Source organism: Ranitomeya imitator, chromosome 6 (genome assembly GCF_032444005.1).
Source record: "Ranitomeya imitator isolate aRanImi1 chromosome 6, aRanImi1.pri, whole genome shotgun sequence".
In the NCBI taxonomy this organism is placed as follows: domain Eukaryota; kingdom Metazoa; phylum Chordata; class Amphibia; order Anura; family Dendrobatidae; genus Ranitomeya; species Ranitomeya imitator.
In genome coordinates, this window is record NC_091287.1 from 42566921 (window position 1) to 42594166 (window position 27246).

Here is a 27246-nt window from a genome sequence, read left to right on the forward strand (position 1 = left end):
GTGTTAAATTAGTTATATCAGGTTGTGAATTTTGATTTTTTTTCCTTGCTGAATGATCCCTGTGACAGACAGATCATTGATGAACACAGATGATGCCTGTTTAATATCTCAGTCTTTATCGTCTGTAACTACCGTATATACTTGAGTATAAGCCGACCCGAGTATAAGCCGACCCCCTAATTTTGCCACAAAAAACTGTGAAAACTTATTGACTCGAGTATAAGCCTAGGGTGGAAAATGCAGCAGCTACTGGTAAATGTCAAAAATAAAAATAGTTTTACTTTTATTGGTATCTAATTGAGACATCAGTAGGTTAAGTGTTTTTGAATATCCATATTGAATCAGGAGCCCCATATAATGCTCCATACAGTTCATGATGGGCCCCATAAGATGCTCCATACAAAATACGCCCCATATAATGCTCCATACTAAAATATGCCCCATATAATGCTGCACAAAGGTTAATAATGGCCCTATAAGATGCTCCATAAACATTTGCCCCATACAATGCTGCATAAAGGTTGATGGCCCATAAGATGCTCCACACATTATGCCCCATGAGATACTCCACACATTATGCCCCATGAGATGCTCCACACATTATGGCCCCAAAAGATGCTCCATACATTATGGCCCCATGAGATGCTCCACACATTATGGCCCCATGAGATGTTCCATACATTGTGGCCCCATGAGATGCTCCATACATTGTGGCCCCATGAGATGCTCCATACATTGTGGCCCCATGAGATGCTCCATACATTGTGGCCCCATACGAAGCTCCATACATTGTAGCCCCATAAGATGCTCCACACATTTGCCCTATTTGCTGTTGCTGTGATTAAAATAAAAAAAATCACATACTCACCTCTCTTTGCTGAGGCCACCGGCACTTGCGATAGTCACCTTCCTTGTTCCACCGCTGCGCGCTGCTCTGTCTTCCATCCTCTGCACTGACTGCACACTAATCGCGTCATCGCGCCCTCTGACCTGAACAGTGCAGAGGATGGAAGACAGAGCGGCACGCAGCGGTGGAATGAGGAAGGTGACTATCGCGCAATGCTCACCTCCCCCAATATACTCACCTGCTTCCGGCGCGGTCCCTGGCAGCGTCTCACTGTCAGATGGTCTCCGGGAGCTGGCGGCATCTTCCTGTGTTCAGCGGTCACGTACCGCTCATTACAGTAATGAATATGCGTCCATATTCATTATCTTAATGAGCAGTACCACGTGACCGCTGAACACAGGAAGAGCTGCCTGGAGACCATCAGACATGCAGGGACAGTGCCAGGAGCAGGTGAGTATGTCACCGTGCCGCTCAACCCCGCCGACCCCCCCCCCCCCCCCCGCTGCTGACAATGACTCAAGTATAAGCCAAGAGGGTCACTTCCAGCCCAAAAAAGTGGGCTGAAAATCTCGGCTTATACTTGAGTATATACGGTATCTTGTTATTGTCATCTTTTAAGGGTGTCATTGGCGATTTATTTCTCTGTAGATAACTGTGCTCTCTTGATTTCCTTTTTTACATTTCTTATTTAGATCTTTTTACTCCTGAAATGCTATTTCCGTATTCTCAGCTTTCAAGAGTGGCATTTGTTATTGTCTTATTAAGCGTTGTACTATCTTATTTATCCATATTGATTTCTTTTTATTCCTTGACATTTTATTACCAGAGGGTATAAGTTTTTTGCAGGAATCTAGTAGTATTTTGTTAAAAATGCCCCATTTATGTTTGGTATCCCCAGTGACCATGACGTTGTCACAGTGTATAGGATTAAGCTCTTCCCTTAATTTATTGAAATCAGCTTTCTTAAAGTTCCAGGTTTTGGCATTTCCCCTTTTGGATGTTTGATTGAAAATTACATTAAAACTTACAATGTTATGGTCACTGTTTCCCAAATGCTCCTTGACCTGTAGATCTAAAATTGTATCTGCCCTATTTGACAGAACCAGATCCAGCAGATTACCTCCCCTGGTTGGTTCATCAACCAGCTGATAGAGGTAATTGTCCTGAGCTGTGGATAAGAAATTGCAGCTTTTAGCACAACCAGAAGGTTCTATGTCCCACTGAATGTCTGGATAATTAAAATCCCCCATTATAAGAACCCTATTAATATTTGCTGATTTTTTATAATTTGCTGCAGCATTTCATCCTCTACCAGTTCATCTGTATCGGGAGGCTTGTAGCAAACTCCAGTTAGCAGCTTTCCATTATTGCCATCCCCATGTACATTTACCCATAGTGACTCTACATTGCTGTAACTCCCCCCAATGTCTTCATTGAGCACAGGTTTTAATGTGGATTTTACAAAGATGCACACCCCTCCACATTTTTTATCTTTCCTGTCCTTTCTAAATGTAGAGTAACCCTTTACGTTTGTTACTCAGTCACGGCTCTTGTCAAGCCAGGTTTCCGTAATGCCCACCACATCGTATTCTGTGACCGTCATAAGAGCCTCCAGTTCGTTCATTTTGCTTGCTAGACTTCTTTCTTTTGCCAGCAGACATTTAATATTATTAGCACATTTGTTACTCCTACTCAGCTCCCTGCTTTCCTTGCATATCCCAGCCCCCCTAAATCCTCATTTACCCCTTCTGCCTCCCTGTCTCTGTCTACTCTATCTATCCCCTTATTAACAGAACTACCCTCCCTCCCCCCAGATCCTAGTTTAAATGATCATCCATCCGTGTTTACTATTTTTTCCCAAGCACATCTGCACCCTCCACATTGAGTTGCAGCCCGTCCCTACTGTAGAGCCTGTAGCCAACAGAGAAGTCACCCAGTTCTCCAGGAACCCAAACCCTTCCTTCCTGCACCAATTTGTAAGCCAATTATTTATCTCCCTAAGCTCCCGCTGCCTATCTAGTGATGCTCGTGGCACTGGCAGTATTTCTGAAAACACCAACTTGGAAGTCCTGGCCTTCAGCTTCTCTCCTCTCTCTCTTCACTGTAGTCATTCTTAAGGACCTTCCACCTCCCTCTAACTTTGTCATTGCTACCGATGTGTACCATGACCGCTGGGTTTTCGGCAGCTCCATCCAGAAATCTGTCTATCCGATCTGCAATATGTCGAACCTGAGCTCCCGGCAGACAACACACTGTTCGGCATACACGGTCCCGGCAGCAGATGACCCTGTCTGTCCACCTAATTATAGAGTCTCCTACCACCAACATCTGACTGGCCTTTGCTGCACTCCTATTTCCGTCCTTCCTACAGCAGTCATTTTTCTGGTTGCTAAGAACAACGTCCTGCTGTAGTCATCCCAGTCCTGGGCTTGAATTTCTAATATCAGCCAGGCATATTTACAAGGTTGTACCAGATCAGGATTGGGCTCACTGGCACTTTTCCCCCTACCCCTTCTTGTAACATTTACCCAGCTGCTTAATTCTCTGTCCTGATCTTCCCCACCTCCACCCTCCTCCATATCGCTGACCCCAGCCAGCGCATGCTCAGTGAATTCTAAACTCCTCTTCAGGTTTGCAATGCTCCTGAGTGTTGCAAGCTGCACTTGTAGATCCAGTACCTGGGCTTCCAAACATGTAACTTGCTAATATCAAGTGCAGATATATTCACCCTCAAACTGCTGTTCAAGGCATGCATACATCTCACAAGATGCACACCTGGTAGCATTGTCTGTGGAGCACATATTCATTGGGGATAAACTGTACAGATAAAAGCAGAAAGAAACCCAATGGAAGCTAGTAAAGAGAACACCAAACTATGCTCTTGTGTTAAACTATGATATTGTGTTTAACTATGGACTTATGTGCAGCATTGGACTTAATGACAGCCCTCTCTCCGCTCAGCAGCCCTCGCTTAGAGTCTCTGGAACTTGTAGTCCTGCACATACAGGTGTTTCTGCTAGAAGGTTCTGAAATTATATAACATTGGTCTGAGTGATATTCGATAAAACATTGGATAGCACTTGTCCGAGTTATTGTGTGAGCGAGCCCTTAAAGGGCAGCCTGAAGATTGATGAAATAACCCCTGGATATAAGTATACTGTCTCAGTGTGATTTCTATGGGGACGTGTTGGCTGTTATTAATGGGTGTCACTACTGTGGGCGGAAGGAACAGGATTTGGATGTCACTACTTGGGGGCTTTGGATGTGGCTTGCGTCCATATCTCGGAGCTGAATGTGGCTCTCAATATAAGGAAAGGTTGGGGACCACTACTCTATGGGGACTTGAATTGTATACATCTGTATTTTTACATGGTCACATTTGTCCTATATTGCACCTATTATTACAGAAATATTTGTCTATTGAAGACAGCATGGTATTTTGTGCTGTTTTATGAGACTCTGACAATAAAGCCTTTTAAAATAGGAAATAACATGAAGTTTGATGTGCTTCTATAGGATGACTTTACTGGCGATAAGGTGCAACATGACGTCAGTGCAGATGGGATATTGATAATTGTGATACATATTATCATATTATCACTGTAAAAGTTGTTTTTTCTGTACTTGTATTATACACTATCAATTCCAGACTGATAACTATAGTCATTTGTTAAAGTTAATACCACATTATACTGGTTACTTTCGTAGATGCACTCTGTGAAAGGGAATATTCTTCCAATTTATGCCTCTGAGTTTTGCACGCCTCACAACCTGTATGATATTTATTACTGAACAAGTACTTGCAGGCCGCTCTAGACATAATGGATTCTTTTTCTTCACAAGAGCAGCGTATGTGTAGATTTAAAGGCATTCGCTTACATCTCTCCTATAGTGACTCATAGCAGCAACTGTACCATTTATTTTATGCAGACAAGTGGATGAAAGGGAAGTTAAAAGGGGTATTGTTATAAAACATGTTCTCTATTTATAACATTTGCTGAGTGATTATCGCGTTCTATCTGTTTAAACATGAGCTATTGCACACTGATGTTTTTCGCCAAGTTTTATTTTTTGCACTTGGTCAGCAGTGTAAGGGCTCATGTACTTGGCAGTATTACATCTCAGTTCAGGTAATAGGACTGCAGTAGAGGCCCATGAGGCCTCGGTATATCGCCAATATGTATGGTAGTGCACTGAGGCGGTATAGTTCTTTACTGAGGAGCCGTACAGACGTCAGCCATGTGAGTAAACCTTTAGGATACTTTCAGAATTCACTATACCATGGCAAAAAAAACTGATCCAACACCAGGGCTGTGGATTTGGTAATCCAAACCTCTGACTCCAACTCCTCAATTTTCCTGACTCCACAACTCCAACTCCACAGCACTGGTCACTGAGCATGTGCATAAAGTGCAGCACAGATTCATTTCATCTCCGACTCCACAGCACTGCCTCACTAGTGAGCATGTACATAAAGTGCAGCACAGATTAATCTCATCTCCGATTCCACAGCACTGCCTCACTACTGAGCATGTGCATAAAGTGCAGCACAGATTAATCTCATCTCCGATTCCACAGCACTGCCTCACTACTGAGCATGTACATAAAGTGCAGCACAAATTAATCTCATCTCCGACTCCACAGCACTGCCTCACTACTGAGCATGTACATAAAGTGCAGCACAGATTCATTTAATCTCCGACTCCACAGCACTGGTCACTACTGAGCATGTACATAAAGTGCAGCACAGATTCATTTAATCTCCGACTCCACAGCACAGCCTCACTACTGAGCATGTGCATAAAGTGCAGCACAGATTCATCTCATCTCCGACTCCACAGCACTGCCTCACTACTGAGCATGTACATAAAGTGCAGCACAGATTCATCTCCGCTAAAAGCCGAGATCCTTATGTCAGGAATAGAACAGGCATTTATAGGACATTTCATAATTTTCCCAAATTCTAATGAAAACATTTGCAGCACATCCTGCATTGTACTACTTTACCCAATTTATTATATATTTTTTTCAGGAGTCTGAGTCTGACCATTTTATAACGACTCCGATTTCACAGCCCTGTCCAACACAATGCATGAGTATAAAATAAGGCCTCATGCTCATTTCTGTATGAAGGCTTTGTTTTGGATTTAGCATGGCGATATAAGCAAGAGGCCTTACGGTAATACAGAGAGTATTTTTATTTTTACCGTCCAATTCTATTCTGAGATCATTACATGATGTATTATGGACAAATTGTAAGCTTTCAATCATATGGCACTTGACTTTAGTACAGAGCCACACAGCTTCTAGAACATGGTTTCCATAATGTGTCTCCCTTTTTCACATGACACAGTTTTTTTCTTATCAAAGTTAGGCCTCATTTAGACTTCCGTTTTTCACTTTCGTGTTCTATTTATATTTTTACCGATTGATTGTCCTTTGCATACAATAAAATTACTGATGGTAAAGTGAACGCGGACCAAATGCTGATGAAAATCTGATCCAGCATGCTGATGAAAATTGGTCCCTTTTTTAAATTGGAGAAAAAAATGGACGTCTGAATGAGGCTTTGTGGGCATTTTCCCACATCTTGTCTGCTGCAGAATTTTCTCTGCAGAAAATCCTCCCCGCATTTCACCCTTTTGCATTTTAGTTAGTGCATTACCAATACATTTAGGGTATGTGCACACGTCCGGATTTTTCGCGTTTTTTTTGCGGATTTTCCAGATAAAAACGCTATAAATCCGCATAAAAAACGCTCAAATTATGCATCCTATCATTTAGAATGCATTCTGCATTTTTTGTGCAGATGTATGCGTTTTTTTCCGCAAAAAAAACGCAATCCGCAAAAAGAATGGCCATGCTCATTCTTTTTGCGGATTTTCTGCGGATTTCATGCATTCAGGAAAAAAAAAAAAACCGCAAAAAATCCGCAAAAAATCCGCGCAAAAAACGCGAGAAAAACGCGCGGAAAAAAACGCGATTTTCTGGCAGATTTCTCCGGATTTTGTCAGGAAAACAACCTGACGTGTGCACATAGCCTTATGCTGTAGGTTTTCCATGTGAGATTTTGTGAAATCTCCTTCACTGTGCTGCAATGTAAAATTTGTAGGTATAGAGAAATGTTTGTGCTATATAGCTAACGTTGGAAGTAGCTGTAATATATAACAGTATAGTAATATATATACGGTAATTTCATATCTTAAAAAATAATCTAAAGGAACAAATCACATTAATTTCAGTGCAATTTTTTCCATAGCAAAATATTTGCATTTTGCAAGTACCGTATATATTTTTTCTTTGTGTAAGTTTGTATCTTCAATGTAAAAAAAGGAAATAAACCTTTTCATATATATAAACTTTTGTGGGAGTGTACAGTAATAGTTTAGATTTCAAAATGTATAAAATAATTATCAAAATTTTGCTATCAAATTTCACGCATTTAGGGTCAAAGAAGGGCGTCAAAATTTTCATGTGTGAACCTAAGCCCCTGGTAGACTTTTTAATGGACATGCATATGACTGATTTGAAATGAAGTCTCCACGAAGCTAAAAATGGATTGGACGGTATGGATGCACTTCTGAGCTGAACACACAGATCAGGCAGCAGACATCTGTCTGCAGTTTGTGTTTGATCTAGAACACATGCTACTAGTAATTAGTAGTGGCTTTGAATGCTGAAACCCTCCAATTGAGTCTGACATTGCTGGTGACTGTGTAGCGCTGCCTCCCTTCTGCACAGAGCACAAGTGCGAGGTCAGATACCAGTTATATTGTAACCTCCCCAAATTATGGTAATTATTTACAATATTCATGCACTATGTAATTTTATTTCCTGTTTATTCAGGTTCACACTAGGTAATTAGTGCTCAGTTCGCACATGTTATACACTTTACATGATCTTGCATTTTTTTGTTGTTGTATGTATATTTTTCTTTGGTTGATGGAGTGGGGGGATTTTTTTTCACACAAGTGAATGAATTATGCAGTTTACATACAGATGGAGTATAAGGTTTTGCATACATAAGTTGTTTTTTTTACATTGCAGCTTTTCGCTGCAATTTTGGGGTAAAAAAAAATGCATAAAAGAAGCTCAAAAATTAATGAAAAACATTTTATTTCTGTGGACCTGTCTAATGTTCATAGCAGGATAGAAGGCTGACTTCCTCGGGAGACCCCTGTTCCAGACGAAGATGTCACTGCATGTACACAGGGAATGAATGGAAAGAGGGCTACTCATTCTGAGGATATGCCATAAATGTCTCAGATAGGGATACCTTGTGAAGATCATTAACTTGTCGTCGAAAAATTACGATATGATGTTGTTTGTTGTTTGATTTATGATATATATATATATATATATATATATATATATATATATATATATATATATATATATATACAGGTCCTTCTCAAAAAATTAGCATATAGTGTTAAATTTCATTATTTACCATAATGTAATGATTACAATTAAACTTTCATATATTATAGATTCATTATCCACCAACTGAAATTTGTCAGGTCTTTTATTGTTTTAATACTGATGATTTTGGCATACAACTCCTGATAACCCAAAAAACCTGTCTCAATAAATTAGCATATCAAGAAAAGGTTCTCTAAACGACCTATTACCCTAATCTTCTGAATCAACTAATTAACTCTAAACACATGCAAAAGATACCTGAGGCTTTTATAAACTCCCTGCCTGGTTCATTACTCAAAACCCCCATCATGGGTAAGACTAGCGACCTGACAGATGTCAAGAAGGCCATCATTGACACCCTCAAGCAAGAGGGTAAGACCCAGAAAGAAATTTCTCAACAAATAGGCTGTTCCCAGAGTGCTGTATCAAGGCACCTCAATGGTAAGTCTGTTGGAAGGAAACAATGTGGCAGAAAACGCTGTACAACGAGAAGAGGAGACCGGACCCTGAGGAAGATTGTGGAGAAGGACCGATTCCAGACCTTGGGGAACCTGAGGAAGCAGTGGACTGAGTCTGGTGTGGAAACATCCAGAGCCACCGTGCACAGGCGTGTGCAGGAAATGGGCTACAGGTGCCGCATTCCCCAGGTAAAGCCACTTTTGAACCATAAACAGCGGCAGCACTGGACTGTTGCTAAGTGGTCCCAAGTACTTTTTTCTGATGAAAGCAAATTTTGCATGTCATTCGGAAATCAAGGTGCCAGAGTCTGGAGGAAGACTGGGGAGAAGGAAATGCCAAAATGCCTGAAGTCCAGTGTCAAGTACCCACAGTCAGTGATGGTGTGGGGTGCCATGTCAGCTGCTGGTGTTGGTCCACTGTGTTTCATCAAGGGCAGGGTCAATGCAGCTAGCTATCAGGAGATTTTGGAGCACTTCATGCTTCCATCGGCTGAAATGCTTTATGGAGATGAAGATTTCATTTTTCAGCACGACCTGGCACCTGCTCACAGTGCCAAAACCACTGGTAAATGGTTTACTGACCATGGTATTACTGTGCTCAATTGGCCTGCCAACTCTCCTGACCTGAACCCCATAGAAAATCTGTGGGATATTGTGAAGAGAAAGTTGAGAGACGCAAGACCCAACACTCTGGATGAGCTTAAGGCCGCTATTGAAGCATCCTGGGCCTCCATAACATCTCAGCAGTGTCACAGGCTGATTGCCTCCATGCCACGCCGCATTGAAGCAGTCATTTCTGCAAAAGGATTCCCGACCAAGTATTGAGTGCATAACTGAACATTATTATTTGATGGTTTTTTTGTTTGTTATTAAAAAACACTTTTATTTGATTGGATGGGTGAAATATGCTAATTTATTGAGACAGGTTTTTTGGGTTATCAGGAGTTGTATGCCAAAATCATCAGTATTAAAACAATAAAAGACCTGACAAATTTCAGTTGGTGGATAATGAATCTATAATATATGAAAGTTTAATTGTAATCATTACATTATGGTAAATAATGAAATTTAACACTATATGCTAATTTTTTGAGAAGGACCTGTATATAGAATTAGAAACAATACATTTTAACATAAAGGCTAGGGATGAGCGAACTTGCTCGGTGATAATCTGTTATCACTCGAGTATCACGGTGCTCGGCAAGTAATGGGCGGTGCTCGATGTAAAACTCGAATCCCCGCTCCGCATCTTAAGCACCTTTTACACGGCCATTAACCATGCTAGGATTGCCAATGATTTTCTGTAGCCATCCTGGTTGTGACATTACTGTGATTGGCTCGCCGTCTGACATCAACAGGGATTATAAAAGGACAGGCGCTGCCCGGCTCGGCACACTGATGCCATTGCACAGCTCTGTGACACTTTGTATTGGAGGGAGAGAGTGCTTGTCTAGGGCTGTGTGCACAGTATAATAAATCAGAGGCTAGTATTGTTGATTCTGGTGCTGAAGCTGAGCCATCATACAAACAACTCCTCTAAAGCAGAGGTCCCCAACTCCAGTCCTCAAGGCCCACCAACAGGTCATGTTTTCAGGATTTCCTTAGTCTTGCCCAGGTAATAATTGTATCACCTGTGCAATGCAAAGGAAATCCTGAAAACATGACCTGTTGGTGGGCCTTGAGGACTGGAGTTGGGGACCTCTGCTCTAAAGGCTAAATGTTTGCAGCACATATAATCTGCATTGAGCCTAGGGAGATTTGCATGAGCAGGAAAAGTGACAGAATCCAGTCAGTAGACAGGGATTAGGACTGTGCAGTCCTTTGGCAAATATATAGATGCAGTTTTTTGTGGGGGCTGAAATTTTGACTACGGTATATTTTGATCTATCAAGTATTACGTGCTTTGAGGTCCTTTTTTGTGTTCTATAACACACCCAAAAATCGCTGAAACATTTTCCTAGGCTACATAAGTCAGCCATACACTATTCCATAATATTGAAGTAAATTTCTGTGATCTCTAAAACTACTGAAAAGCTTTAAAAAATTTTAGACTTCCATTTCTCAGATAAACAGTGTTATGTGGTCTGTGAACATTTCTGTGAAAAAGCATTGAAACATTTTTCTGGATTGAATTTGATTGTCATCCATACACTTCTGATACATTGCGGTGCAATAAACTCACAGAAAACGCTTTGATTGCTGCAGGTGACCAATTTTTCTTTTTATTAGAAATAAACTTGGTTTCAAGAGACCTGGCAATTACAAAATGCTTAAGGTGTGTGTTAAGGGATGGGAAAGTGGAAGTGCTGATGATGGTGCATGCAGATGCCAAAGACGTGGGGCAGGTGTGACAACGCCTGTTGCTGGAGTACAAGAAACACTCCGATCCAGAACATGTAGGTTCCTGTCCTACTTTGCAGGGAGGCACAGTACACTACTTCTGAAGCCAGAGCAGTTTGAACAGGAGGTCAGTTGGATAGCAGATAATGCTTCCAGTAGGCTTGGCAGCATTACCCAGTCTTCCACACGGTCCACCACCAGCATGATCAGACACATGTCATCTAAGCACTCAACTCTTTGGGCCGAACACCTAGGTCCATGATTGGTGCCATCGGGTGACAGCATTGCCTCTTCCCCTGTGGTAGGTGCTTCCCAATCCCTTGTCCAAAATACTGGCACAGATGCCTCCTGCCCTGCACCTATCCTTGCACATTCTGACTTGCCATCATCTGACTTTCCAAATCATTGTCCCAACCCAGCGATTAGCTGTCCCTAGCCCAGGCTTTGGAACGAAAAAGAAAGTTCCCAGCCACCCGCCCACAGGCCCAAATGCTAAACGGGCACATTTCCAGGCTGCTTGCCGTGGAAATATTGCCATTTAGGCTGATAGACAAGGAGGATTTCTGCCAACTCATTTTAGCAGTCATCTCTCAGTACTTGGTCCCCAGCCGACACCTTTTATCTACTGGTGTGGCATCTCACCTTGGACCAGCACATGTCCAGGAACATCACCCGTGCCCTTACCAACACACTTACTGGCATTTTTCACTTAATGATCGACACGTGGACAAGCGCTTGTGGCCAGGGATGCTACATTTCACTGACAGCACAATGGATGAACGTTCTGGAGGCCGGGGCCGAGTCACACCCAGACACGGTGCATGTGTGCCCCACATCGAGGATTGCTGGCCCTACTTTTATCAGGTTTCCTCCACCTCCTACAGCAACAGCAGTTCCTGCACCCCCTACTGCTCCTCCTCATCCTCCATCTCCAATGTCAGAGCATGTTGTCTACATCAGCCGGAAGCTCTGCAGCACTTCCTCAGCGAAGCAGCAGCAGGCTTTGCTGATGTTAATTTGTCTAGAAGACAAACTGCACATCGAGGCAGAGTTACTTAAAGGATTGACAGACGAAGGAGATCTGTGTTTTTTCTGCTGAATGTTCAACCAGGCATGGTCGTGTGTGAAATGGGCATAACCTGGTGGTGGCTGTGAAGCTTCGCAAGCTCACACACTTACCATGCTTTTCAAATGTGCTCAACTTGGTAGTTCAGCGATTTCTGAAAACAAAAGCAGGTTTACTAGAGCTTCTGTTCAAGGTATGCCGCGTCAGCGCACCTTTCTGCATGTCAGCTACAGCTGCCGCTGCTCTGGCATTGCTGAAACAGCGCATGCAAATGCCAGCTCACCGTCTGGTGTGGGATGTCACCATGTGCTGGAACTCCACAATGCACATGCTTGCAAGGCTTTGTGAGCAGAAGAGGCTAGTAGTTGAGTACCAGCTCCAACACGCCTGTCTGGTATTCTGGTCAGCCTCCGCACTTAACAACTGAAGAGTAGCCAATGATCTGTGACATTTGTTTAGTTTTCCAAGACTTTGAGGACTCAGTAAAGATGGTGAGAGGTGATGACACCATTGTCAGCGCACCTATCCCACTTCTGTGCCTAATTAAACAGTCGCTGCTCACAGTTAAACATGAAGCTTTGTATGCGCTCCAGGTGGGAATGGAGGAAGTCATAACACAGAGAGATTGTAGCCATCCCAGCCACATCTCATCTGCTAAGCGCAGATTGGGTAACAATAAGGAGGTGGACGCAGAGGAAGAGGAGGAATAGCTATAGGCTGGACCACGGTGAGTCATTGGACGTGGTATATCTCGATTTTTCCAAAGCGTTTGATACCGTGCCGCACAAGAGGTTGGTACACAAAATGAGAATGCTTGGTCTGGGGGAAAATGTGTGTAAATGGGTTAGTAACTGGCTTAGTGATAGAAAGCAGAGGGTGGTTATAAATGGTATAGTCTCTAACTGGGTCGCTGTGACCAGTGGGGTACCGCAGGGGTCAGTATTGGGACCTGTTCTCTTCAACATATTCATTAATGATCTGGTAGAAGGTTTACACAGTAAAATATCGATATTTGCAGATGATACAAAACTATGTAAAGCAGTTAATACAAGAGAAGATCGTATTCTGCTACAGATGGATCTGGATAAGTTGGAAACTTGGGCTGAAAGGTGGCAGATGAGGTTTAACAATGATAAATGTAAGGTTATACACATGGGAAGAAGGAATCAATATCACCATTACACACTGAACGGGAAACCACTGGGTAAATCTGACAGGGAGAAGGACTTGGGGATCCTAGTTAATGATAAACTTACCTGGAGCAGCCAGTGCCAGGCAGCAGCTGCCAAAGCAAACAGGATCATGGGGTGCATTAAAAGAGGTCTGGATACACATGATGAGAGCATTATACTGCCTCTGTACAAATCCCTAGTTAGACCGCACATGGAGTACTGTGTCCAGTTTTGGGCACCGGTGCTCAGGAAGGATATAATGGAACTAGAGAGAGTACAAAGGAGGGCAACAAAATTAATAAAGGGGATGGGAGAACTACAATACCCAGATAGATTAGCGAAATTAGGATTATTTAGTCTAGAAAAAAGACGACTGAGGGGCGATCTAATAACCATGTATAAGTATATAAGGGGACAATACAAATATCTCGCTGAGGATCTGTTTATACCAAGGAAGGTGACGGGCACAAGGGGGCATTCTTTGCGTCTGGAGGAGAGAAGGTTTTTCCACCAACATAGAAGAGGATTCTTTACTGTTAGGGCAGTGAGAATCTGGAATTGCTTGCCTGAGGAGGTAGTGATGGCGAACTCAGTCGAGGGGTTCAAGAGAGGCCTGGATGTCTTCCTGGAGCAGAACAATATTGTATCATACAATTAGGTTCTGTAGAAGGACGTAGATCTGGGGATTTATTATGATGGAATATAGGCTGAACTGGATGGACAAATGTCTTTTTTCGGCCTTACTAACTATGTTACTATGTATGTTATGTAATAGGAGCTAGTGGCTAGCACAACAGAGACTAGTAGCCGCACAATCTTCATTCCGTCTCTCCTACGTTGGGTCTCGAAGCTGGACACCTGGCATGAGCTGTTCCTCTATGCCTTGGAGATGTTGTGCTGCTCTGCCGCTATAGTCTTGTCTGAGCGTGTTTTTAGTGCTGCCTGGGTGGGGGTTATAACAGAATGCATACAGTCTCGCTCTCCTAAAAGAAACCCTGGATTAGCCCACACTATTCCACACCACCAGATAACAGCAGCACATAAAGTGTTTGTAATATTCAATATTTTAATGAGGCTCGCCAGTTGTTGCTGTTCAGGGGTTTATGGATGACCCTCCTCATAATTTCTGTCTGGCTTTGCATTTTTTATGTTCAATTTATTTTTTATTAATCAATAGTGAAAACACAAAAAAACCCACAACATTCGACCGAAATATTATGATCAAATAAGTCACACAGGACTAAGCAAAGCTTGTAAAGATAACAGTATTCATATACTGTATTTTGCGGATTATAAGACGCACCGGATTATAAGACGCACCCCAATTTTTGTGGAGAAAAATAGGAAAAAAAACTTGTTTTAATAAAATGGTCATGCTTCTTATAATCCATGCGTGTTATTGCTTATTGGGGGTGGTGGCTGCGGTGAAGCGGAGTCCCAGGGTCGCTGCTGGAGGAGGCAAACGTGAAGCATTGCTGCAGGCTGGGATGAGGGGGTGTTCAGATGTGCGGCACGCCGCTACAGGTGTTCAGTGCTGCGGGGTCTCTGCTGACGTTTTGTGAAAGCTCAGAGCCCCCACACTTACATGGTTTACTATGCGGCGAACTCCAGGAAAATGGCTGCCGCGGGCAGCGCAGATGGAGATCTCAACCTGCAGCCTGCAGCAACGCTCCACTCTTGCCTCCACCAGCAGCGACCCTGGGACCCTGCTCCACCGCAGCTGGTAAGGCATAGCCGCATTATAAGACTCACCCCCATTTTCCCATTTGGGGGGAAAAGTGCATCTTATAATCTGAAAAAATACGGTAAACAGGTCGCTCAACATTGCAGCTGCATAAAAAGAAAAAACAACCAAAATTTTCATATCAGCAAATGAAGAATTATTCTGAAAATTCCAACATTCTAACATAGAGGTGAGAAAGAGTGGAAAAAAACCATATGTGGGAATCCATATGAGTATGGAACTATAAGTAGAAAGAAGGAAGGAAAAAAAAAAACCTTTTTGAGGGGGGCTGGAAGAGAGAAGAGGGGGGAGGGTTATCCGGGAGAAGAGGTATGGAAAAAGGGAGGGACGGAGGGGAAGATGAAGGAAATAAGACGACAATCTTGAGGTAAGCACACAGCACCAACCCAGAAACACTTCATGTGAGAACAGTCCATCTAGGCTTTGCACTTTTTGCAAAGCCCTTATGACTGTTTAAGTACATCAACTACACTTTCAAAATATTTTCTTACAAAATTTTTATGGATTCAATGACTCAGCCATACAGTTTAATACAGTTATTGTTGCATTATGGTGATACAAAAAGCATAGAAAAATAGTTCAGGATTAGATTACAAATCCATATAGTAGGAAAAAGTGTTTAAAATGTAGCTGGTTTCTTTACATTTCTTACCCTTACACTCATTCGTGTTCTGGGGTACGTTTTGGAATATACAATATAACACTAAAAATTTTTTACAAATTTTGCTGGGTTACATTTCTCAACCATACAGCGTTATATGTTCTTGGGTATATTACGTTGATATATAGCCCTCAATAAACGTGTTATTGTTATAATAGTGATCACCAATTTTCCTCCACATTTTTGGAAGAAAAAAGTGCGTCTCATAGTCTGAAAAAAAAAAACGGTACATCTTCTTTGGTGCATTTTGTTGCTATAAAAGCCATAAAAAACTTGTTCAAAAATTGATCGGTATTATATTGCTCACCTATAGACTATTCCGTGGTCTGGAGTACATTTAGTTGCCATATAACCCTAAAAAACTTGTTCCAAATTTATCAATATCATATTGCTCACCCATAGGATATTACATCTTCTTAGGTACATTTCGTTGCTATAAAAGCCTCCAAATAATTGTTCAACATTTATCGATATTATATTCCTCATCCGTAGGGTATTACATATTCTTGAGTACATTTTGTTAGTATATAACCTTCAAAAAAAGTTTTAAAAAATTAGGCTGTGTGCACACATTGCAGATTTGGTGCATTTTTGTCACTTTTTTTTCTATGTGGATTTGTTACAAAACCTGAAGCAAAACCTGATGACAACAAAGTGAATGAGAAGCCTGAAATGTAATGCACGCGTTGAGTATTTTTGACTTGCAATAATCTGCAGCATGTCAATTCTCTGTGCGTCTTCACCCTGCGTTTTTCGCCATTCACTTCACTCAAATCATTCAAAAACGAAGGCAAAAACGCGTTTTTCCTTCCAAGACATGCAGAAATTTTACTTAACGCTTGTTCACATACCCTTATCGGTATTATATTGTTCACCCATAGATTATTCCTTGGTCTGGAGTACATTTCCATGGTATATAACCCTCAAAAGTGCATAGCCTTTATGAATCTAGGGGTACCAATACATGACAATTTGTATGCGGCCCTCCTTTATGTCTTATACAGGGTGCAGCTGAGTCCCTTATTTTTGGCAGTTCTTGCTTCCTTCATAAATTACACTGAAATTACCTATTCTTTAATTTAAAAAAAAATCTATTTTTGTCTACTTAAATTGTTTTTTTTTTTTTTTTTAATTCTTTTTAAATTTTGCCTTATATACAAGTCATTATGCAGGAAAATATGTTTCTTTACAAATTTTTTCCCTGTAAAATGTAATTTCTTGTCAGTTTGCTATGTTGTCACTCCTTAAAGTGGAGTAAAAGTGTGACACCATTGTTCTCAGCAGCGATCTGTATGTCAGAGATGCTTCCAGGGGTCTTCCCCATGCTGTTCTACTTCCATTCAGCGCTTTTCCCATCCATTTGAACATCTTCACTGCCCCCCAGACCTCCTTCTAGGGTCTGATGGAAAATAGCTTGACTTTCCCATTGACTCCCATTGTGTTGCTCTGTTCGGACAACGAGCACCCGAGCATTTTAGTGCTTGCTCATTCATCATAAAAGCCTGATGTAAACAATAGATCTGTTTTTGATGACACATTCCCTTTACCTGCTGCCGTCTAGCACTTGCTGCTATGTCACCTTTGTTTGATATTTTTATGTTTCTAACTCAAACAAAAGCAGAACTTTCCAAATGTTTGAACTAATAAGAGAAGAGCACATTGTTCTGCCCCTGCACACGCAGCTGCGAGAGTCACTTCTATGGCATTATGACAACAAAAACAAATCCAGCCTATGTTTTCGTTGTCATAGGGACTGTGATGTAATGGCCTCTGTTTTATGTATGTATGTATACGTGTGTGTGTGGGGGGTTATCTAATGCAGTCTGGTTTGCAGACCAGAAACGTCCATCTTTGAATGAATTGCACACTGCACAGATTATTTTCCTGGTTGTGCAATATTGCTCTTCAGTTAGAATGATGAAAGAGTTACTGTACTTCCCAGTAACTTTTCAGAATACAGTATCCTGTGTGAGTACATGAGCAATAAAACTATTTCTGGCTAATATTTGATTCGTATCTTGCATTTTTACATTTCCTCTTCTGAATTCTCTATTTCTAATTTGCAAGCCACTGGGACCTATGGGGAAGAGATGAGCTGCCGAGAACTCTCCTATACCCCACACACAAAGAGGGATTCCTGATCTCCATCCTTTATTTTTTTTTTTTACGTTTTTTTTTATAGCAAACAGAGATACGATTCATGGGCATGGAGGAAATGATACAGCAGAGCTAAGCTGTCTTGATCTGAATCAAGTTTTCATATGAAGCAAACAAGTTGTTATAGAGCTCTCCATAATGTTTCTGTCTCCCGCTGCCTGTTTCTTCTCCCTGCTCCTCACTGTTCTTCCCTCCTCCCTCTCCATAGAGTATAATGTCAGTCACATGACACCTCATTTGAGCTGGTCAGCAGCAGAATGGATGACAATTTCAGGAGGCGGGGGTGAAGGGATTTTTAAATTTGCATGTCCTATTTATTTATGCTAAATTTGTTGAAAGTACAGTTCAATTTTAGACTTTTAGCATCACAGCTTTAATGTTATTTTATATTTCATATCTGTTTAAAACCAGCAAGGTCTTTGCCAATCAAAATGTGCATACAGCTTCACTCCTGCCCTTCTTTAGCGTTTAACAACCAAATGAGGAATCTTTTTCCGAGGAATACTGATGCTGGGAAATGAGTGTTCACCACTCCTACCTTCTTGTAATGAGTCCTCTCCCGTCCTCACTGCACTCATACAAATCACATGATTTCCAGTCCCCCTCTAGACTGTCCTTTGTGTGCACACCTCCTTATCTATAGCCTGTTTGATCGGCCCTTCCTCAGTACTTTGGAACCACCCTACCAACCCCTTCAATCTTTGCTCTGCTATGTAAAAACTTTTCCTGCTGCTGTTTTTTTAATAGAGGGAAAAAGGATCTGTCAAACAGGTCTTAATGGATTTGATTCCTGTAAAATAGACATTTGATTTTGATTCCTGTAAAAATAGAAATTGTGACACAAGTGTGAACTGAGAGCTAGGAGGGCTAGAGCAAAAGGAGCTTTCACAATCAGGAGTGAGCTATATGCTGCTGAGTCTATAGAGCTGTTGGATCTATGCTGTAGCAGAGCAATCAGCTATGTAAAGAAGTTACACAGGCTCTACAACAGCAAAATCATAGGATATTTAAAAAGTGTCTTGATTTTGCAAATGGGAAGATATTGATCATCAATAAAAAAAATGAAAAGAAAGCTGCCCATAGCCTTTCAACCCAACCACCTGGTCAACTACAGTATATAACTTTTAATCCAAGGCTTTATAGATGTTCTATTGCATGCAATGTGTCGCTATGTGACCTCATGTGAGGTGTATTTGTCACATTTGTGAGGACTCCAATGTGACCGGTGGATTTTTTTTGTGTGATCACAAAAAGACAGGTGCATATCATCTTGTGTACACATGCAATATCATTAGTTCCCTTAGGCCAACATTGCTTTGGATATTGACGGGGACAAGGAGCCTAAAATCTATTCCTTAAAATAGGTCTACCACCAGTTTTCACAAGTCATATTAAAGAAATAATTTTACAGATCTTTTAGATCTTTCAAGACTGTTGTATTTATTTTGAAAAGTCCACTCAAGGATAGCTACATAATTCCGATACAAAAACTTTTTTTTTACAATTTTAATATCTGGCAGGAAAACTTTTAAAAAATTATTATACAATCATTATTACATGGATTTTCAAAGTAAGTACACCAATCTTATCAGGTGTGAAAGATCTATTTAATAATGTATCGTGAAAACTGGGGACTGATCTGCTGTAAACTGGAAATCCATTAAAATATATATATATATATATATATATATATATATATATATATATATATATATATATATATATATATGACACATTTGACATACTCTTATTGGTGGAACCTGTTATTCTGATTTCTGTAATTAAAGGGATTTGTAGAGATTGAGAGGTGGAGCCTGCAGGTACAATAGGGAATAGCTTTTTTTTAATGAAATACTGAGCGTGAATGCTTGAATCCGCTCTTCAGAGGAGCGGAATAGTTATCACACAAGAGGAAAGGAATTGGCCTAAGGGTCATGGAAAGCAAACCAGACACATGTCCTGTGTGCTCAAACTGCAGCACCATAATGGGGCTTCAGTTTGTCTGTATTGTCGATCCCTTTCTATTCTGTACAGAGTGCAGGAACCCCTCTGACACAGTTAAGATTAATTTTATTCATGCAGAGCCAACATATTCTGTAGCGCTGCACGTAGATTTTCATCACTTACATCAGTCCATTATCATATCAGTAAGATTTTTTGGAACATAAGAGGAAAACGGAGGAAGCCCACACTAACACAGGAGCAAAATATAATCTCCATATTTATGTCCACCTTGGTTGGATTCATGCACAAGAGCCCAACAACCCAACAAGGAGACACGTGACCCCTAGACTGCAGTGAAGTGACCCCCATATTTTCAATTTTGGAAATCTGGCAAAACATTTTGCGTTAAGAAATATTCAGAGCTATTGGAATTTTCAGGGAATTTTAGGGTGCGTTCCCACGGTCAGTAAACGCTGCGGGTTGGACGATGCGAACATCCGCAGCGTCCAGATGTTACAGAGCAGTGTATTGGATTTAATCCCATCTTCGCTATGTGTCCAGAGACTCCTGCGAATCACCCGCGGAGACGGACATGCAGCGCATCTTTCCAGACTGCAGCATGTTAATTTATCTTCCAGAGATGTGAGTCTCTGCAAGATAAATGTCACCCGCACAGTGTATTGGACGCGGTGATTCAGTGAACACATACGGAATCACCTCCGTTCAATAGACGGCAGCGCTTTGGATGCATCAGACATGGGCAGCGTTCAAAGTGCTGCCGATTCCTGACCGTGGGCACATTGCCTTACGCTGGATTTTCAGGAACAGAAATCTCTTGATGAAGTCAAAGGGTTTTGCTGTTCTTACACATCCCTTTTAATTCTGGAAATTTCTGATGGTCTCAGATCACAAACTTCACTAATGTCATCTTTACACGTATGTTTGATGCATCAGAAGTTTTTTTTCTGCGTGGATATCGCCTAAAAAAGTGCTGAAGAAGACCGAAAAGTTATTTGCTTAGCTCCCCTAACTAGATACATATCCTCCATCCAGGGGCCCATGCTGTACCCAGGCACAGCGCGCTGTCTGCCAGCAGAGGCCTACAATAGCAGCCCTTGCTTGGCCCTCTGGTCTCCTCGCCTTGTAAGCTGTTTCAGCAGACTGTGCACATTATAAGAGTTTACAAGGGAAGTTGATCTATTGAGCTGAGAGGAGGAGAGAGGCTGCTGGCTCTAAAGAGGCAGCTGTTCTTTTGAGCTATGTGGCAGTTGTTGCATCCACTTTACTCACAGCATTGAAACCTTCATTTTAAGGAGTTGAGCACCGGCAATTCCATGCGCCTGGATCCCAGGCAGACCAATAAATCACGCTTTTCTTAAGGTCATGCAGGATAGTTACATAGTTAGTGCTGTTGAAAAAAAGACAAACAGGAAAATAGCAATTGACATCAGTCGGCAAGAGGAAGCGAATTAATTGCTGTATTGTTGGATATGTAAATCCGAGTTCAGCTGATAATATATATATATTTTTTTTATAGAAAGTGAAATTGAAAACTACCTATTAAACTGTTATTGATGGCAACATTTAGCATTTACAATTTAATGAGCATCTAGAGGTCAAGATCTGCCAAAACCTGACTGTTCCGATAACTATGTACTCTGAACTTGCTCTCTGTCTACATGCGTCCCTATGTTTAGGGAGGGTTACCGGTATATAATATAATGGCAATATATATGTATAAGCTTGTTTCTAGGTATAAAGCAATATTTGTGATGTAAATGTCTAATTTGGCTTTGAGGTTTATTGGACCTACTTTTTTTTTTCCTTTTCCCGTGCATTAAAAAAGCCTTGTTGAGACCGCTAGCATATGACTACCGTATATACTCGAGTATAAGCCGACCCCCCCTTAATTTTTCCACAAAAAACTGTGAAAAATGACTCGAGTATGAGCCTAGGGTGGGAAATGCAGCAGCTACCGGTAAATGTCAAAAGTAAAAATTGATCCAATAAAATTAAAATTAATTGAGACATCAGTAGGTTAAGTGTTTTTGAATATCCATATTGAATCAGGAGCCTCCCTATGGGAGGTGGAGCCGCATATTCATTACTGTAATGAGCGGTACCATGTGACCGCTCAGTACAGGAAGAAGCTGAGGCGCCGGGGAACCAGGGACTGCACCGCGCCAGGAGCCGGTGAGTATAATTAGACAGCCCCCGCTCCCCCTCACCTGCCGACCCCTGGGTATGACTCGAGTATAAGCCGAGAAGGGGACTTTCAGCCCCAAAAAATGGGCTGAAAATCTCGGCTTATACTCGAGTATATACGGTATATTGTCTTAGTGCAGACTGTAAAAAAGAATTTGGGATTTTGTGTTAGTACAATTGAGTGCTGTCATGTAACAAAGATGTCAGAGGAGGCCACAGGAACGACAGTAATATTTAACCCCTATCTGACCTCGGACGGGATAGTACGTCCGAGGTCAGATCCCCTGCTTTGATGCAGGGCTCCGCGGTGAGCTCGCATCAAAGCCGGGACATGTCAGCTGTTTTGAACAGCTGACATGTGCCCGTAATAGGCGCGGGCAGAATCGCGATCTGCCCGCACCTATTAACTAGGTAAATGCCGCTGTCAAACGCAGACAGCGGCATTTAACCACCGCTTCCGGCCGGGCGGCCGGAAATGACGTCATCGCCGACCCCCGTCACATGATCGGGGGTCGGCGATGCTTCAGTATTGTAACCATAGAGGTCCTAGAGACCTCTATGGTTACTGATCCCCGGCAGCTGTGAGCGCCACCCTGTGGTCGGTGCTCACAGCACACCTCCATTTCTGCTACATAGCAGCGATCAGCAGATCGCTGCTATGTAGCAGAGGCGATCGAGTTGTGCCTGCTTCTAGCCTCTCATGGAGGCTATTGAAGCATGGCAAAAGTAAAAAAAAAGAAGTTAAAAAAATGTTAAAAAAATAAAAAAAATATAAAAGTTTAAATCACCCCCCTTTCGCCCCAATCAAAATAAATCAATAAAAAAAAATCAAATCTACACATATTTGGTATCGCCGCGCTCAGAATCGCCCGATCTATCAATTAAAAAAAAGCATTAACCTGATCGCTAAACGGCGTAGCGAGAAAAAAATTTGAAACGCCAGAATTATGTTTTTTAGGTCGCCACGACATTGCATTAAAATGCAATAACGGGCGATCAAAAGAACGTATCTGCACCAAAATGCTATCATTAAAAATGCCAGCTCGGCACACAAAAAATAAGCCCTCAACCGACCCCAGATCACGAAAAATGGAGACGCTACGAGTATCGGAAAATGGCGCAATTTTTTTTTTCTTTTTAGCAAAGTTTGGAATTTTTTTTCACCACTTAGATTAAAAAATAACCTAGTTATGTTAGGTGTCTATGAACTCGTACTGACCTGGAGAATCATAATGGCAGCTCAGTTTTAGCATTTAGTGAACCTAGCAAAAAAGCCAAACAAAAAACAAGTGTGGGATTGCACTTTTTTTGCAATTTCACCGCACTTGGAATTTTTTTCCCGTTTTCTAGTACACGACATGGTAAAACCAATGGTGTCGTTCAAAAGTACAACTTGTCCCGTAAAAAATAAGCCCTCAGATGGCCAAATTGACGGAAAATAAAAAAGTTATGGCTCTAGGAAGGAGGGGAGCGAAAAACGAACACGGAAAAACGAAAAATCCCAAGGTCATGAAGGGGTTAATTATGCAAGAATCAAAATATGATAGATTGACCCAGAAATCCCCCTGTCCCCTTTGTCACTGTTTCAGATTATATCAGTATCAATAAAAAAGTTTTGCTTTTATGTCCCAATGATATATTATTATTTATATTAGACATCACCAATTAACAGAATGTATTCTTCTCTCCCTCTATTTTCATTTCATTTTTTTGGTTAATATTAAAAAGGGCATGTCTGTTCCCCTGAAATATCTGTGTCACTAAAGAAGGGTCCCGAAATCCCATGTGAATGAAGCAATGGTGCACATGCGTGACCCGGGGGGACATGGGACTCCCATTTTTCTTTTGATTGGGAGGGGACTCTGTGGTGTAACCCCCAATGATCGTGCACTTTTGACTATCCCATAATAAGTGATGGTTTTGGAATACCCCCTTTAAAATTGTGCACTGAGCTGTTTTCCTGGAAACATATTCTTCCTGGTAACGTGAGTAAGCTGACAACTAGATGCTACCTTTCCCGTTTCCTTTGGATGTGTCCCTAATATAGGCTGACTCTATTGATAATGTGGGACTCTATCAGGAGACAACCAATTAGCAGGAGGATTGTAACACCCAGTTGGCAATTATATTTCAAGAAGAATAAAAGGAATGGCACAGGACAGACTGTTTAGGAAATATATACTAAAACTTCCCATATTATATAATAACTAATAAAATGTATATAATGACAATATAATTGTTGGGGGGGGGAACACTTGCCATGGCAGACAATAATCTCTTTATTTATTTTTTATTATAACCTACACTCCCAAATGTGAAAAAAAATAATGAACTTCCAAATATAAAATCTATATATTTGCTTCCTGTAATCAGTAAATGTTTTACTTGTATCCCGCCCTTAACCAGCCACAGATGTTGGGGGTTTTGCTCACACTCTGCGTTTCTGTATCTTGGGGAATTATTTAAAATACAACATTTGACAGATTTGTGTATTGGTGAAATCTAGGAGCAAAATGGAAGCGAGGGATTTTCATTTAGTAGTAACATAGGGGACTAATTTGATCCAGCTTTTGGATCTTTGGAAAGTGTCAAAAAAGAAAAAATATACAGGGTATTGTGGCATGTTTTTTTTTAAAGGATTTAGTATGTAATCTCTGCTGCTATTGATATACCATGTCAATGTTAAGGGACATTTATTTAGTTCTGTATAAAAAAAAAATGTGATTATTACTATTGGATGAAATGCGGTTATGGATATTTAGGAAAGATTGAAGTGCAGTCTGGGACACAGATTTCACCATATGTTTGTTCAAATGGGCAATGTGCTGTGGATTTTCTGCCATTTTTTTCGGCATTTTGATTTTGCAGCAAATTCCATGGTGAATCTGCCTCAGATTTTTTCAGTTGCTATTTAATAATAATAATAAAGATAATAATTTACAGCCCGTGTGCATATGGGTAAGTATTTTTTCCAAAATGTGGCTTAAAGATCGTTATAAAATAGAAAAAAAAAAGTGTTGTTAAAGGGAAGTGGATTTCCTTTTCTTCCCTGTTCAAATACTTATGGTTCCAATTGTCTTTGTTCCCCCTTCATAGTTTGCTCTTTTACAGATATTTTCCATTTTCCCGTTTTGGTCTGCCCTGTCACATTCTTTCTTGGGTTTTATATTTTCACCCTTCACTGCAGTTCCTTGCTGACTATACTCTAGGAGGACTTGGATTTAGGAGTTCCAGCCCTTCAGCTAAGAGGTTTACCTTGTTTGGTAAACTGAAAAACCCATTTTGTTATGCTGCTCATACAGATCACTTATTACAGGGGTTTTTCCCCTACTGGAAACATTCACAAACCACAAGCAAAAATTTTGAAAGTAGTGAGGAATTTACAGAGTTGTTTAACCTTTAAATATAAAGCAATTAAACTTGATGTAATCCTAGAAATCTGTCTTTATATTAAATTATTAAGTGTCTTCTTGGTGTAGAAGTAAAAATGTTATGCATGGTATGATTACTCGGAGTTCAACCATTGGTGTCCCATTGTCACCTATGTGAACGGTGTAGTGGTGTGCATGTGTCCACCATGGCTCCATTCACTTCTATGGAATAGGTATCTCCATCTGTATCATATAAGTGGAGACGTAATACATTTCTTTAGCATGTTCATTTTTTTCAATCCAGTTATGCATATATTATGCAATGTGCTGTTTACATTGATTAGATTGACATTGGCAGAGATTGCGGTCATATAATAAACCGTCATTGCACACGGCATATTTATTTCCATAGGGATCGGGCCGTTGTCACTCTTAATTCTTTTCTTTTAATTTTCTGTTGTAATTTAGGTGTGATGTCTCTGCTGCGGCCCCTGCTCTTGGATGTGGTCCCAACTATCCAGCAGACCTCTGCTTTGGCTCTTGGGAGACTCGCCAATTATAATGATGATCTGGCAGAAGCAGTTGTTAAAGGAGACATTCTTCCACAGCTTGTGTATTCTCTAGCCGAGCAGAACGTAAGTAAATACTTAATGGCCTTTTTTAAAGACTTTATTCCATCGTGACAAGAATCAAATTATAGCCTGGAAGAATTTATAAGAAGTGAGCGAAATCTCCAAATACGTCATAACGAGCTGCTGCATGGTGAGGGCAGGATGATGATAGAGCTGGAAATATCAACATTTATGTAACATTTATGTATTAGACCCCGAGGGGAGAAGTCCTCCCATTAATATTCAGATTTAATATCTGTAGAACCAAAAACACATGGGCTACTTGCATAGTGAACAAGTCTGTAGAAACCTGTTCACACCACCAAAGAACTTGAAGACACAAAAACGCACAGAGAGGTCAAAAATACTCTGTTGTAAAAAAGTCACTATGTTTTTTTGCAAAAAAAATGTATGTTAAGCTGCTCTACCAATCGCCAAGGTATACCCATAATAGAGCTGAGAAGGACATCAGTCAACTGAACTGTGGCCATGATTGGAGAACGAATCACAAAAGACTGACTGGCACATCCAAGCTAGTGTGAATAAGTGCAAACCAGGAGCAGCTTCCTCCATATACAATATACAAAAAAAGTTGCACTCTATCGTGCTAAAGCATGTCAATGTAAAATATATGAAATATGAATAGCAATACGGCTTCTGAATATTAGAAAAAAATGAGACGTTTTGCACACAATTTGGCCAAGTCATGCCTGTCCATCAACCAATGTCAAGGTGGTTTCAAATACTAATTGGTTCCTATCAATGTGAATACCTCTCTTAGGCTGATGTCTGAATTCCTGGGTGAATGTGGACACCTCTCTCAGTAATGCCTGTATTTATGGGTAGGTAGGAACCTGCTGTATTTAAAATTACCACATGTTGAAGGGTGGAGTGCTCGGTCAGTAAGCTAACATAAATAATAATAATAATCTCTTTATATAGCAACTACATATTCCGCAGCGCTTTACAGTTTTTTGCACACATTATCATCGTTGTCCTCGATGAGACTCACAATCTAGATTCATTATCAGAATGTCTTTGGAATGTGGGAGGAAACTGGAGAACCCGGAGGAAACCCACGCGAACACGTGGAGAACATACAAACTCCTTGCAGATGTTGTCTTTGGTGGAATTTGAACCCAGGACCCCAGGGCTACAAAGCAACACTGCTAACCACTGAGCCACCGTGCTGCCCATACAAATAACAAAAGACTGACGAGCACATCCAAGCTAGTGTGAATAGGTGCA

At 41.0% G+C, this 27246-nt stretch overlaps 1 protein-coding gene across 1 annotated transcript in view; it reads left to right on the plus strand.

Annotated features, from left to right (window-relative positions):
• SPAG6 (sperm associated antigen 6) overlaps positions 1-27246 on the plus strand; it is a 236242-nt gene that overhangs the window by 38589 nt on the left and 170407 nt on the right. Inside the window, exon 3 of the mRNA XM_069729552.1 lies at positions 25856-26022. Coding sequence (XP_069585653.1) covers positions 25856-26022 — 167 coding nt within the window. The remainder of the gene's footprint in view (positions 1-25855; positions 26023-27246) is intronic.